General features: G+C 41.6%; 2 protein-coding genes across 3 annotated transcripts; one reads left to right on the plus strand and one right to left on the minus strand.

Moving 5' to 3' along the window:
- Nucleotides 1–1,728: 1,728 nt before the first annotated feature.
- Nucleotides 1,729–2,889, plus strand: LOC311125978 (uncharacterized protein). Its single transcript, XM_084200001.1, has 4 exons — nucleotides 1,729–1,795; nucleotides 2,257–2,577; nucleotides 2,681–2,769; nucleotides 2,863–2,889. Exons 2-4 carry the CDS (start codon nucleotides 2,295–2,297, stop codon nucleotides 2,872–2,874), a joined length of 384 nt encoding a protein of 127 aa, XP_084056127.1. The 5' UTR covers nucleotides 1,729–1,795; nucleotides 2,257–2,294; the 3' UTR covers nucleotides 2,875–2,889.
- A 4,026-nt stretch (nucleotides 2,890–6,915) lies between these two features.
- LOC311125976 (cysteine-rich protein 1-like) lies at nucleotides 6,916–9,942 on the minus strand. 2 transcript variants are annotated; one of them, XM_084200000.1, is made up of 4 exons: nucleotides 9,746–9,942; nucleotides 8,266–8,360; nucleotides 7,774–7,828; nucleotides 6,916–7,348 (listed from the first exon to the last, which is right to left on the minus strand). In XM_084200000.1, exons 1-4 carry the CDS (start codon nucleotides 9,786–9,788, stop codon nucleotides 7,287–7,289), a joined length of 255 nt encoding a protein of 84 aa, XP_084056126.1. In that variant the 5' UTR covers nucleotides 9,789–9,942; the 3' UTR covers nucleotides 6,916–7,286. The 2 variants fall into 2 exon arrangements, with proteins under 2 accessions (XP_084056126.1, XP_084056125.1); XM_084199999.1 differs by having other exon boundaries at nucleotides 6,916–7,351.
- Between the last annotated feature and the right edge of the window lie 224 nt (nucleotides 9,943–10,166).

Here is a 10,166-nt window from a genome sequence, read left to right on the forward strand (position 1 = left end):
ATACAAAAACCCCACCCCTTTTAGGCGGGCTGTTTTCCTCTGCTCTCCTAACCATCAGGTCACAAACACATGTTCTTATCATAGGCTGCATTCCTTAGTTATCGCCGTCCTCATACTCCTTACAAAGCCTAACCGTTTCTCTCCTCCCTTAATTGGGAGGCCTCTTTATCTTGGTTTCCCAGTTGTCTGTAGCCAGTTCTCCTTGTCCCTTGTTGTCTGGTCTAACTCTTACTCACATTGCTAAATAGTAGCTCAATGTCATAATCTTTACTGGTCCTACACTCACACATTCTAACACATTTCACACAGTTTCAGGGTGTAATAATTAGTCATTAATAATTATTCTATTAACCAGGAATTAAATTCCACTTATTTAAGTGTATCTAAGTCTTAAGGAACTATATTGAGCCATTACATCACTTCCTGTTTCACTAGGGTATAAAAATGAGGTAACACGCATACAATATCCCTTTGTCATCCAACACCATGAAGAAAACAAAATAACTGGCAGTTCAAAAGAGACAGATGGTCGTAGACCTTCATAAATCTGGTAATGGCTACAAGAAGATCCACAAACGATTGAATATACCACTGAGCACTGTCAGGGCAATTATTAAAAATAAAAAAAGATATGGAACAGTTGAAAACCTCACGGGTAGAAGACACAAATGCATTTTGCCCCCCAGGATAGGGAGGAGGATGGTGAGAGAAGCAACAAAATCCCCAAGAATCACTGTGAAAGAATTGAACGTTTTGGTCAGATACAGCAGCGACATGTTTGGCGTCGAAACAGAGATGCATACAAGGAGAGGCACCTCATACCCACTGTGAAATATGGTGGTGGGTCAGTGATGATTTGGGGCTGTTTTAATTCCAGAGGTCCAGGGGCACTGGATGGCATAATGAATTCCACCAAGTATCAGGCAATTTCGGCTGACAATCTAGTTTTCTCTGCCAGAAGGCTGGGACTTGGCCGTAGGTGGACATTCCAACAAGACAATGACCCAAAACATACCTCAAGATCCACACAGAAATGGTTCTGTGACAACAAAATCAATGTTCTGCCATGGCGATCTCAGTCCTCAATCCAATCCAATCAAAAATCTGTGGGCTGAGTTGAAGAGGGCAGTTGATAAGCGCAAACCCAAGAATGTGAAGGATCTGATAGGATCTGCATAGAGGAATGGTCCAAAATCCCTCCAAATGTGTTCCTTAACCTTGTCAAAGATTACAGGAAAAGACCCCATGCTGTTATCCTTGCCAGAGGTGGTTGCACTAAGTACTAAATGAGGAGTGCCAATAATTATGAAACCTTGATTTTGGTGACATTTATTTTGTATTAAATAATTGTATGAGTTTGGTTGGTTCCATTGAAACATTAATAAAGTGCAGTATTGTTTATATTTTTTAAAGTATTGTTTGTGCAGTCAGGGGTGCCAGTAATTTTGGAGCCCACTGTAGATGTGTTTTAGTGAGAAAATAGTAAGATTACTGTCTCTCTCTCTTCTTTTCTCAGAGCCTGATGATGTGAGGCTGGTGGGAGGAGGCAGTCGCTGTGCTGGTGGAGTGGAGCGGTACGACCAGGGAGAGTGGAGGACTGTGGGAGCTGAAGACTTGAACAAGGAGGCTGTAGCTGCAGTAGTGTGTAGACAGCTGGGTTGTGGCTCCACTGTTTCAGTACTACGTGGAAACACCACTAGAGGGATTAGTGTTATCTGTTCTGGGTCTGAGCCTTCACTGAGGGAGTGTTGGAGAACAATTGATCTCTTTCCTGTAGTCACAGTGATCTGCTCAGGTAATATCAAGATATTATAATTATATTCAACTGATTTCCTTCATTCATACAACTTCCTCTGCACCGCTCACAATGACTGTTTAGCTTGTAAGTCTGCTTTGCAAAACAGATCAATCAGTCAAGTAGGAATCAAATACAACTTAAATATCCCAGAATGCTTTTGTATTTGAACGTTATCTCACTGAACGTCTCTACTCACTACCACTGTCACATGTCATGTTATTGTCATATCTAAATGAGGAAAGAAAGTAGTTGAGGAGCTATGTTTTCTTTTTCTCTCCTCTTGTTCCAGATGTCCTGCTTCAGCCTGATATCAACATATGTTGTCTCAGTGACTGTAGGCCCACTACTCATGTTGCCCTGTGAGGGAGGGTGGCTAGCACTGTTACATGCTGATGTTATTGTCATATCTATAGGAAACTAGTTGAAGAGGTTTTTCTTGTTCTCTTTTATTGTTACAGATCTCCTGGTCCAGCCTGATATCTTCCTGACTGACTCAATGGGAGGGGTCTCCAGGGGCCACCAGGGGCCTGAAGTGTTTAGGGGCTACAGCTTCACCATCACCTGCTCCACTCAGCCACAGTACCCAGGAGGGTACTTCCTCCTCACGTTCACCGGCTCCAACAGAACCCAGACCCAGCCAGCTGTCAATCACTCTGCTGCCTTCCTCTTCCCTGCTGCAGATGACTCCCACCAAGGGAACTACAGCTGTGTTTATGACAATTATGTTTTCTCTCATAACTTCTCCTCTGAGAGCGAGCTTCTCAACCTCACCGTCACAGGTAACTGAACATGATCCAGACTTATAACTTTGTCATTGACAGATTTCCCACAGATCTATATGATGATGATCAGTCCCCTCATCAAAGGTGTTTCTGTTTGCAGCCTCTCCTCTGCCAGCCTTCATCATCAGACACGTTGTAGTGCTGCTGATCCTACTGACAGCCATCACCACCATCTACCTGTACTACAAGGTAAAGACATTTACTCAGACGTTACAAGTCATTTAAATGTTTGTGTCTATGAGCAGGGTTCAGATTCTACATTGGTCTATATATGTGTTTAAGGTGTGTGATTAACCAGATGAGAATGAGAGGCGCGCCCACAGAGAATGAGAGGCGCGCGCGCAGCAGAGAACGAGACACAGAGACACACACACACACAGAGAGAACGAGAGACCGGGATTTTAATAATAGCTGAAAAGTTCAGAATTAGTTTATCTTTCTAGAACCTTGGAAGACATCTAAAAAGAGTGACAGCAACCACCATGATTCCTTTTAGTTTGTTTTTTTGCAACCATGGTAACATGGGGTTTTGGTAACATGGGGTTTTGGGTAACATGGGGTTTTTGGTAACATGGGGTTTTGGGTAACATGGGGTTTTGGGTAACATGGGGTTTTGGGTAACATGGGGTTTTAATTATTTTAAGAGAGTAGCTCAATTACGTCTGTTTTGTGTTCCAGAATGTATTGCTGCTTTTAGCTTTTGTCTTTATGTCTTTATCTTATTTAGTGTTTCTCTTAGATTCTTTATCTTGAAGGGTTTCCATTATTAGTCCATGACTGACTCACTCACTCTTGGTGCTGTGTCTCCCTAGACCACCAGGAGGCAGAAGAGAGTGAACAGGGTGAGCAGCATGGATCTTTATGTTGATGCCAATGCCATGGAGATGGTCTCTCTGAGCTCCATAGCTGAAGCTGGACCGGGAGAGGAGAGAGCAGCCCAGGGGACTGAGTAGGAGTAGAATGATGCTGACCTTAAATGTTGATCTTAGGTTAGTTTTGTGTTTTGAACTCTATGGTCAGCAGTGGACTGGTGTTTAAAATGTGGCGGCAAACCTTAAGTGGTTCTAATTTTAATAACACAAGTTAAGAATTAGTTTATATTTTTATAACCTTGGAAGAAATCTAAAAGGAGTGATTGTAACCACCATTATTCATTTTTGTTTGTTTTGTACCACCATGGTACCGTGGGGTTTTGGTAACATGGGGGTTTTGGGTAACATGGGGTTTTGGTAACATGGGGTTTTGGGTAACATGGGGTTTTGGTAACATGGGGTTTTGGTAACATGGGGTTTTGGGTAACATGGGGTTTCGGTAACATGGGGGTTTTGGTAACATGGGGTTTTGGTAACATGGGGTTTTGGGTAACATGGGGTTTCGGTAACATGGGGGTTTTGGTAACATGGGGTTTTGGTAACATGGGGTTATGGTAACACGGGGTTTTGGGTAACATGTTGCTTCGGTAACATGGGGTTTGGGTAACATGGGGTTTTGGTAACATGGGGTTATGGTAACATGGGGTTTTGGTAACATGGGGTTTTGGGTAACATGGAGTTTTGGGTAAAATGGGGTTTTGGTAACATGGTGTTTTGGTAACATGGGGATTCGGTAACATGGGGTTTGGGTAACATGGGGTTTCGGTAACATGGGGTTTTTGGTAACATGGGGATTCGGTAACATGGGGTTTGGGTAACATGGGGTTTTGGTAACATGGGTTTTGGTAACATGGGGATTCGGTAACATGGGGTTTTGGGTAACATGGGGTTTTGGTAACATGGGGTTTTGGTAACATGGGGTTTTGGGTAACATGGGGTTTTGGTAACATGGGGTTTTGGGTAACATGAGGTTTGGGTAACATGGGGTTTTGGTAACATGGGGTTTTGGGTAACATGGGGTTTTGGTAACATGGGGTTTTGGGTAACATGGGATTTGATTATTTTTAGAGAGTATCTCAATTACGTCTGTTTTGTGTTCCAGAATGTATTGCTGCTTTTAGCTTTTGTCTTTATGTCTTTATCTTATTTAGTGTTTCTCTTAGATTCTTTATCTTGTGTGTTTCCATTATTAGTCCATGTATTATTATAATCATCTGGTCATTCTTTTGTATTTTGAAACATCTGAATAAAGGGGTCATTTTAGTTTGTTGGGGGTTGTTTTGTTGCTGTTGTTTACCTCTCATGATGTTATTGATTATACATTTTATGATATTGACTGATGTAGATTATTGTTATGTTGTTAGTAGTATAGAGATAATGATGTTATTCATTATAAATATTATGGTATTGATTATTATGTAGATTATTGTTATGATGTTGTTAGTAGTATAGAGATAATGATGTTATTCATTATAAATATTATGGTATTGATCATTATGTAGATTATTGTTATGATGTTAGTAGTATATAGAGATATTTATGTTATTCTCTTATGATCTGTGGGTTACAGAGAAAGTATAGTACTTAGTTCAGGTCTGATATACATTAAATTGTGAATATGCTGTGTGCAAATCAATCAATTAATCAAATTAAAGTAAATAAATATGGTAATATATATCAATGATCTCAAAGGTATTGTTGAGAAGTGTTTATTTCATATTTGTGATGTGAGTGCAGATTATGTTGATGTTATGTTATTTACCCTTTACAGATAAAGACCTGTTGCTCTCTAAACTGCCATGTAATCACTGAATGCTTTTAATAAACTCACAGGCTGTCAGTCTTGTGTGATTTCTCTCTTGGAAAGACTACAACATACAGTATGAATTAACTGAGATCAGTCTTGTGTGATTTATCTCTTGGAAAGACTACAACATACAGTATGAATTAACTGAGATCAGTCTTGTGTGATTTCTCTCTTGGACAGACTACAACATACAGTATGAATTAACTGAGATCAGTATTGTGTTATTTCTCTCTTGGAAAGACTACAACATACCGTATGAATTAACTGAGATCAGTCTTGTGTGATTTCTCTCTTGGAAAGACTACAACATACAGTATGAATTAACTGAGATCAGTCTTGTGTGATTTCTCTCTTAGACAGACTACAACATACAGTATGAATTAACTGAGATCAGTCTTGTGTGATTTCCAACCAAGTTTTTCACACATGATAGTAGATAATGATAGTAGATAGCTGGATGGAAGCAGTGTAGAAAAAGTAACCAACTGTCATACTTGAGTAAAAGAAAAGATACCTTCATAGAAACTGACTCAAGTAAAAGTGAAAGTCACCCAGTAAAACATTTGGTTTTAAATATACTTCATGATCAAGAAAAAAAGTATTCCACTACTAACAGAGGAATAGGGGGAAGTGTTCCACTACTAACAGAGGAACAGGGGGAAGTGTGTTCCACTACTAACAGAGGAACAGGGGGAAGTGTGTTCCACTACTAACAGAGGAACAGGGGGAAGTGTGTTCCACTACTAACAGAGGAACAGGGGGAAGTGTGTTCCACTACTAACAGAGGAACAGGAAGAAGTGTGTGTGTGTTTGTGTGCATGTGTACCAGCTCTGTTTCACTCAAATGCCCATTCCAGCAGACTGTGCTCTCTCTCTCTCTCTCTCTCTCTCTCTCTCTCTCTCTCTCTCTCTCTCTCTCTCTCTCTCTCTCTCTCTCCTCTGCCCTCCCAACCCACTCCTCTCTCTCCTCCCTCTCTCTGTGCTCCTCTCTCTCTCAACTCCTCACTCTCTCTCTCTCTCTCTCTCTCTCTCTCTAATTTCAATTTCAATTTAAGGGCTTTATTGGCATGGAAAACATATGTTAACATTGCCAAAGCAAGTGAAGTAGATAGTAAACAAAAGTGAAATAAACAATAAATATTAACAGTAAACATTACACTCAGAAGTTCCAAAAGAATAAAGGCATTTCAAATGTCATATTATGTATATATAAAGTGTTGTAACAATGTGCAAATAGTTAAAGTACAAATGGGAAAATAAATAAACATAATATGGGTTGTATTTACAATGGTGTTTGTTCTTCACTGGTTGACCTTTTCTTGTGGCAACAGGTCACAAATCTTGCAGCTGTGATGGCACACTGTGGTTTTTCATTCTCTCTCTCTCTCTCTCTCTCTCTCTCTCTCTCTCTCTCACTCTCTCTCTCTCTCTCTCTCACACACACACACACACACACACACACACACATACACACACTCCTTCTCTGGCTTTGGTTGATGACAGAGAAAGGGAGAGGTGCATAGCTACACTCCAATTCTGTAAGTGTGTGTGTGTGTGTGTTCAGAACTCCGGTGGTATTCTAGACATGATCTTGCTAGGGAGTGTCCACTCCAGTACAACATGTGTAGTATAAGGATGTGTTGAGGCCTAAAGGGACCCTGTGTTTAACTCACACACTGCAACAAGACGGCTGTAGGAGCTTTTGTTTTATTGAAGAACAACCGTTGTCTCCATTGAGCACAAAGTTGTGGTCCAGGTAGTTGTTTTATGATTGACTGAAAGAGGGGGACTTTCAGAGTGAGACTGATGTCTGTTGATTGGATAGTAGTTCATTAAATGTCAGGTTGGTTGTCTATTGGTTATTTCTTGGTTGGTCGAACATTGGTTGGTTGGTTGAATGTTGGGCCTAGATGTTTAGTCATTGGCTTGTTGGCTGAATGTCAGGTTGGTTGAACATAGACCATTGTTGATAGGCTGTTATTTTTCATTAGGTTGTATTTTGTTTGTTTTGTTGGTTAGACTGGTTCCTAGGAGGAGGAAGAGGAAGAGGAGGCTGAGCTGTGACAGTATGACATCATTCTCCCCTTACCTGCTGAGAGAGAGAGAGAGAGAGAGAGAGAGAGAGAGAGAGAGAGAGAGAGAGAGAGAGAGAGAGAGAGAGAGAGAGAGAGAGAGAGAGAGAGAGAGACAAGAGATAGAGAGAGAGAGAGAGAGAAGAGAGAGAGAGAGAGAGAGAGAGAGAGAGAGAGAGAGAGAGAGAGAGAGAGAGAGAGAGAGAGAGAGAGAGAGAGAGAGAGAGAGAGAGAGAGAGAGAGAGAGAGAGAGAGAGAGAGAGAGAGAGAGAGAGAGAGAGAGAGAGAGAGAGAGAGAGAGAGAGAGAGAGAGAGAGAGAGAGAGAGAGAGAGAGAGAGAGAGAGAGAGAGAGAGGAGAGATACATGAGAGACTTACTGTATACACCATATTTATGGGAATAGGCTGCCATTTGGTACAGTACATCACCAGGGAGTAGCTACCTCTGGGACCGAACGTCTTCATGTAACAGTTAGTGCAGTAGGGCTTCTCATCATGCTGAAACACAATGCACAGAAAACATCTTAGTTCATTAGATACATAGAGATACACAGATAGATAGATAGATAGATAGATAGATAGATAGATAGATAGATAGATAGATAGATAGATAGATAGATAGATAGATAGATAGATAGATAGATAGATAGAGATAGATAGATAGATAGATAGATAGATAGATAGATAGATAGATAGATAGATAGATAAATAGATAGATAGATAGATAGAGATTCCCCCCTCCATCTCTCTCCCCTCCCCCTTCTCTCCCTGACTTACTCTCTCTCCCCCTTCCCTTCCTCCTCTCCCTCCTACATCTCCCCCTCCACGTTATACCTCCCTCCCTCCCTCCCTCCCTCCCTCCCTCCCTCCCTCCCTCCCTCTCTCCCTCCCTGCCTCCCTCTCCCTGTCTTTGTACCCTCTCTCTCTCTCCGTACCTCTGCATGTTGTCCTGGGGTCAACTGTCTCTGACACTGTTGACACTTCAGACACAGAGGGTGGTAGTCACGCCCCAACGACCTCTTCTTCTCACCTGGACCAATGGGGAGAGAGGATACCAAGGGTTAGAGGTTAAATGTCTGTCATGGACCAATGGGGTTCAAGGATACCAAGGGTTAGAGGTTAAATGTCTGTCATGGACCAATGGGGTTCAAGGAAACCAAGGGTTAGAGGTCAAATGTCTGTCATGAACCAATGGGGTTAGAGGATAGCAGGGGTTAGAGGTCAAATGGTGTCTGCCATTCAGAGAGAGATCTGCACTGTGACTGGAGAGTTACCTGTTAGGCTCCTGTTAGAGTTGCTAAGCTACCGGTAATATACCAAAGTTACTGGAATGTTCTATGGTAACTTTGGAAATTTATACTTGAGTAACTTTTTTTTAAAGTATTCCTATATAGTGTGTCTGTGTCCATATGGTCCATGCGTTTTCAAAAGAAAATAGCCTAATTAATGAAAAAAAGCATCTAATCAACAATGGCATTATATTAAATTAATTCTGCAACTCTGACAACTATTTACTTTTTTCCCAACTGCCACCAGTTTGGCGCCAACACATTTACAACAAAGACATATTGACAGTCAAATAAATATATATAAAGAATATTTCATGCTGAAACCCTCATATTAAACACCAATGCTATTTACTAAGTTCATGGTTTATATTTGCAACCCTAGTTCCTGTACCGGACACATGCAAATAATGCAAGTGAGGACTTAAGACACAGGAAAGGAAAGGAGGCCAGGTGAATGGAAGCCAGGTTAGACTATTGGAACCCAGCCTCTGCAGGAAAGGAAGCCAGGTTATACTATTGGAACCCAGCCTCTGTAGGAAAGGAAGCCAGGTTAGACTATTGGAACCCAGCCTCTGAAGGAAATGAAGCCAGGTTAGACTATTGGAACCCAGCCTCTGAAGGAAAGGAAGCCAGGTTAGACTATTGGAACCCAGCCTCTGAAGGAAAGGAAGCCAAGTTAGACTATTGGAACCCAGCCAGTCAAGGAAAAGAGACCAGTTTAGGGTGTTGGAACTTATCCCGGGATGAAAAGAAGGCCGGTTAGAAAGGAAAGGACACCAGGTTAGAGTGTTGGAGCATAGCCGGTGTGTTAGAGAACAGTCTGCTCCCTCAGAGAAGCCACTTCCTGTTGTCTGTGTGTGAGTCATAACAGACTGTTCAGAGCATGGAGACACACACACACACACACACACAAAGACACACACACACAGACACACAGACACACACACACAATAGGAAAGATATAACGATTGAAGCTAGAAAAGATTTGTGAGCGATGCCTCTCAGAAACCTGTAACTATTCCATAATTCTATGGCATCTCTGACCCACTGTATGACACTGCAAACACACACACACACACACACACACACACACACACACACACACACACCCACACATTGCACTCACCAAAGTAGACGGGTTTCCCACAGATGGGACAGTAGCCCACCATGATAGATGGTATTCCTGACACTGTTAGTTAGCAGACAGCAAGTGTGGACGTAGAGAGTGTGAGTGTGAGATGGAGAAAGTGTGTGTGTAGAGAGAGAGAAAGTGTCTGTAGAGAGAGAGAATGTGTGTGTGAGAGAGTGTGTAGAGAAAACGTGTGTGTGTGTCAGAGAGATGTACAGGAAATAGGTTCAACTCTCTGAATGTGACGTGTTCTGATGACAGAACCAGGATGTGGCGAGTACCTTGTCACAGCGAGACAAAGAAAAATCATTTCAAAAGAAAATGCTATATCAACACATTGGTGTCAATGGTAATACAAAATATACATAGAAATAGGACAAAGTTATGTTATGAAATGATATGATACATAGAACTAGAA

The sequence above is a fragment of the Coregonus lavaretus genome, assembly GCF_964263955.1.
Source record: "Coregonus lavaretus genome assembly, contig: HAP1_SCAFFOLD_866, whole genome shotgun sequence".
Classification (NCBI taxonomy): Eukaryota; Metazoa; Chordata; class Actinopteri; order Salmoniformes; family Salmonidae; genus Coregonus; species Coregonus lavaretus.

Coding starts and splice junctions, on each gene's coding strand:
- LOC311125976 (XM_084199999.1), bottom strand. CDS start 9,788: ATGGTGGGCTACTGTCCCATCTGTGGGAAACCCGTCTACTTTG. Junction 8,361..9,745: donor TGGGAAACCCGTCTACTTTG/GTGAGTGCAATG, acceptor CCATTGGTCCAG/GTGAGAAGAAGAGGTCGTTG. Junction 7,829..8,265: donor CCCCAGGACAACATGCAGAG/GTACGGAGAGAG, acceptor ATTGTGTTTCAG/CATGATGAGAAGCCCTACTG.
- LOC311125978 (XM_084200001.1), top strand. CDS start 2,295: ATGGGAGGGGTCTCCAGGGGCCACCAGGGGCCTGAAGTGTTTAGGGGC. Junction 2,578..2,680: donor TCTCAACCTCACCGTCACAG/GTAACTGAACAT, acceptor TTCTGTTTGCAG/CCTCTCCTCTGCCAGCCTTC.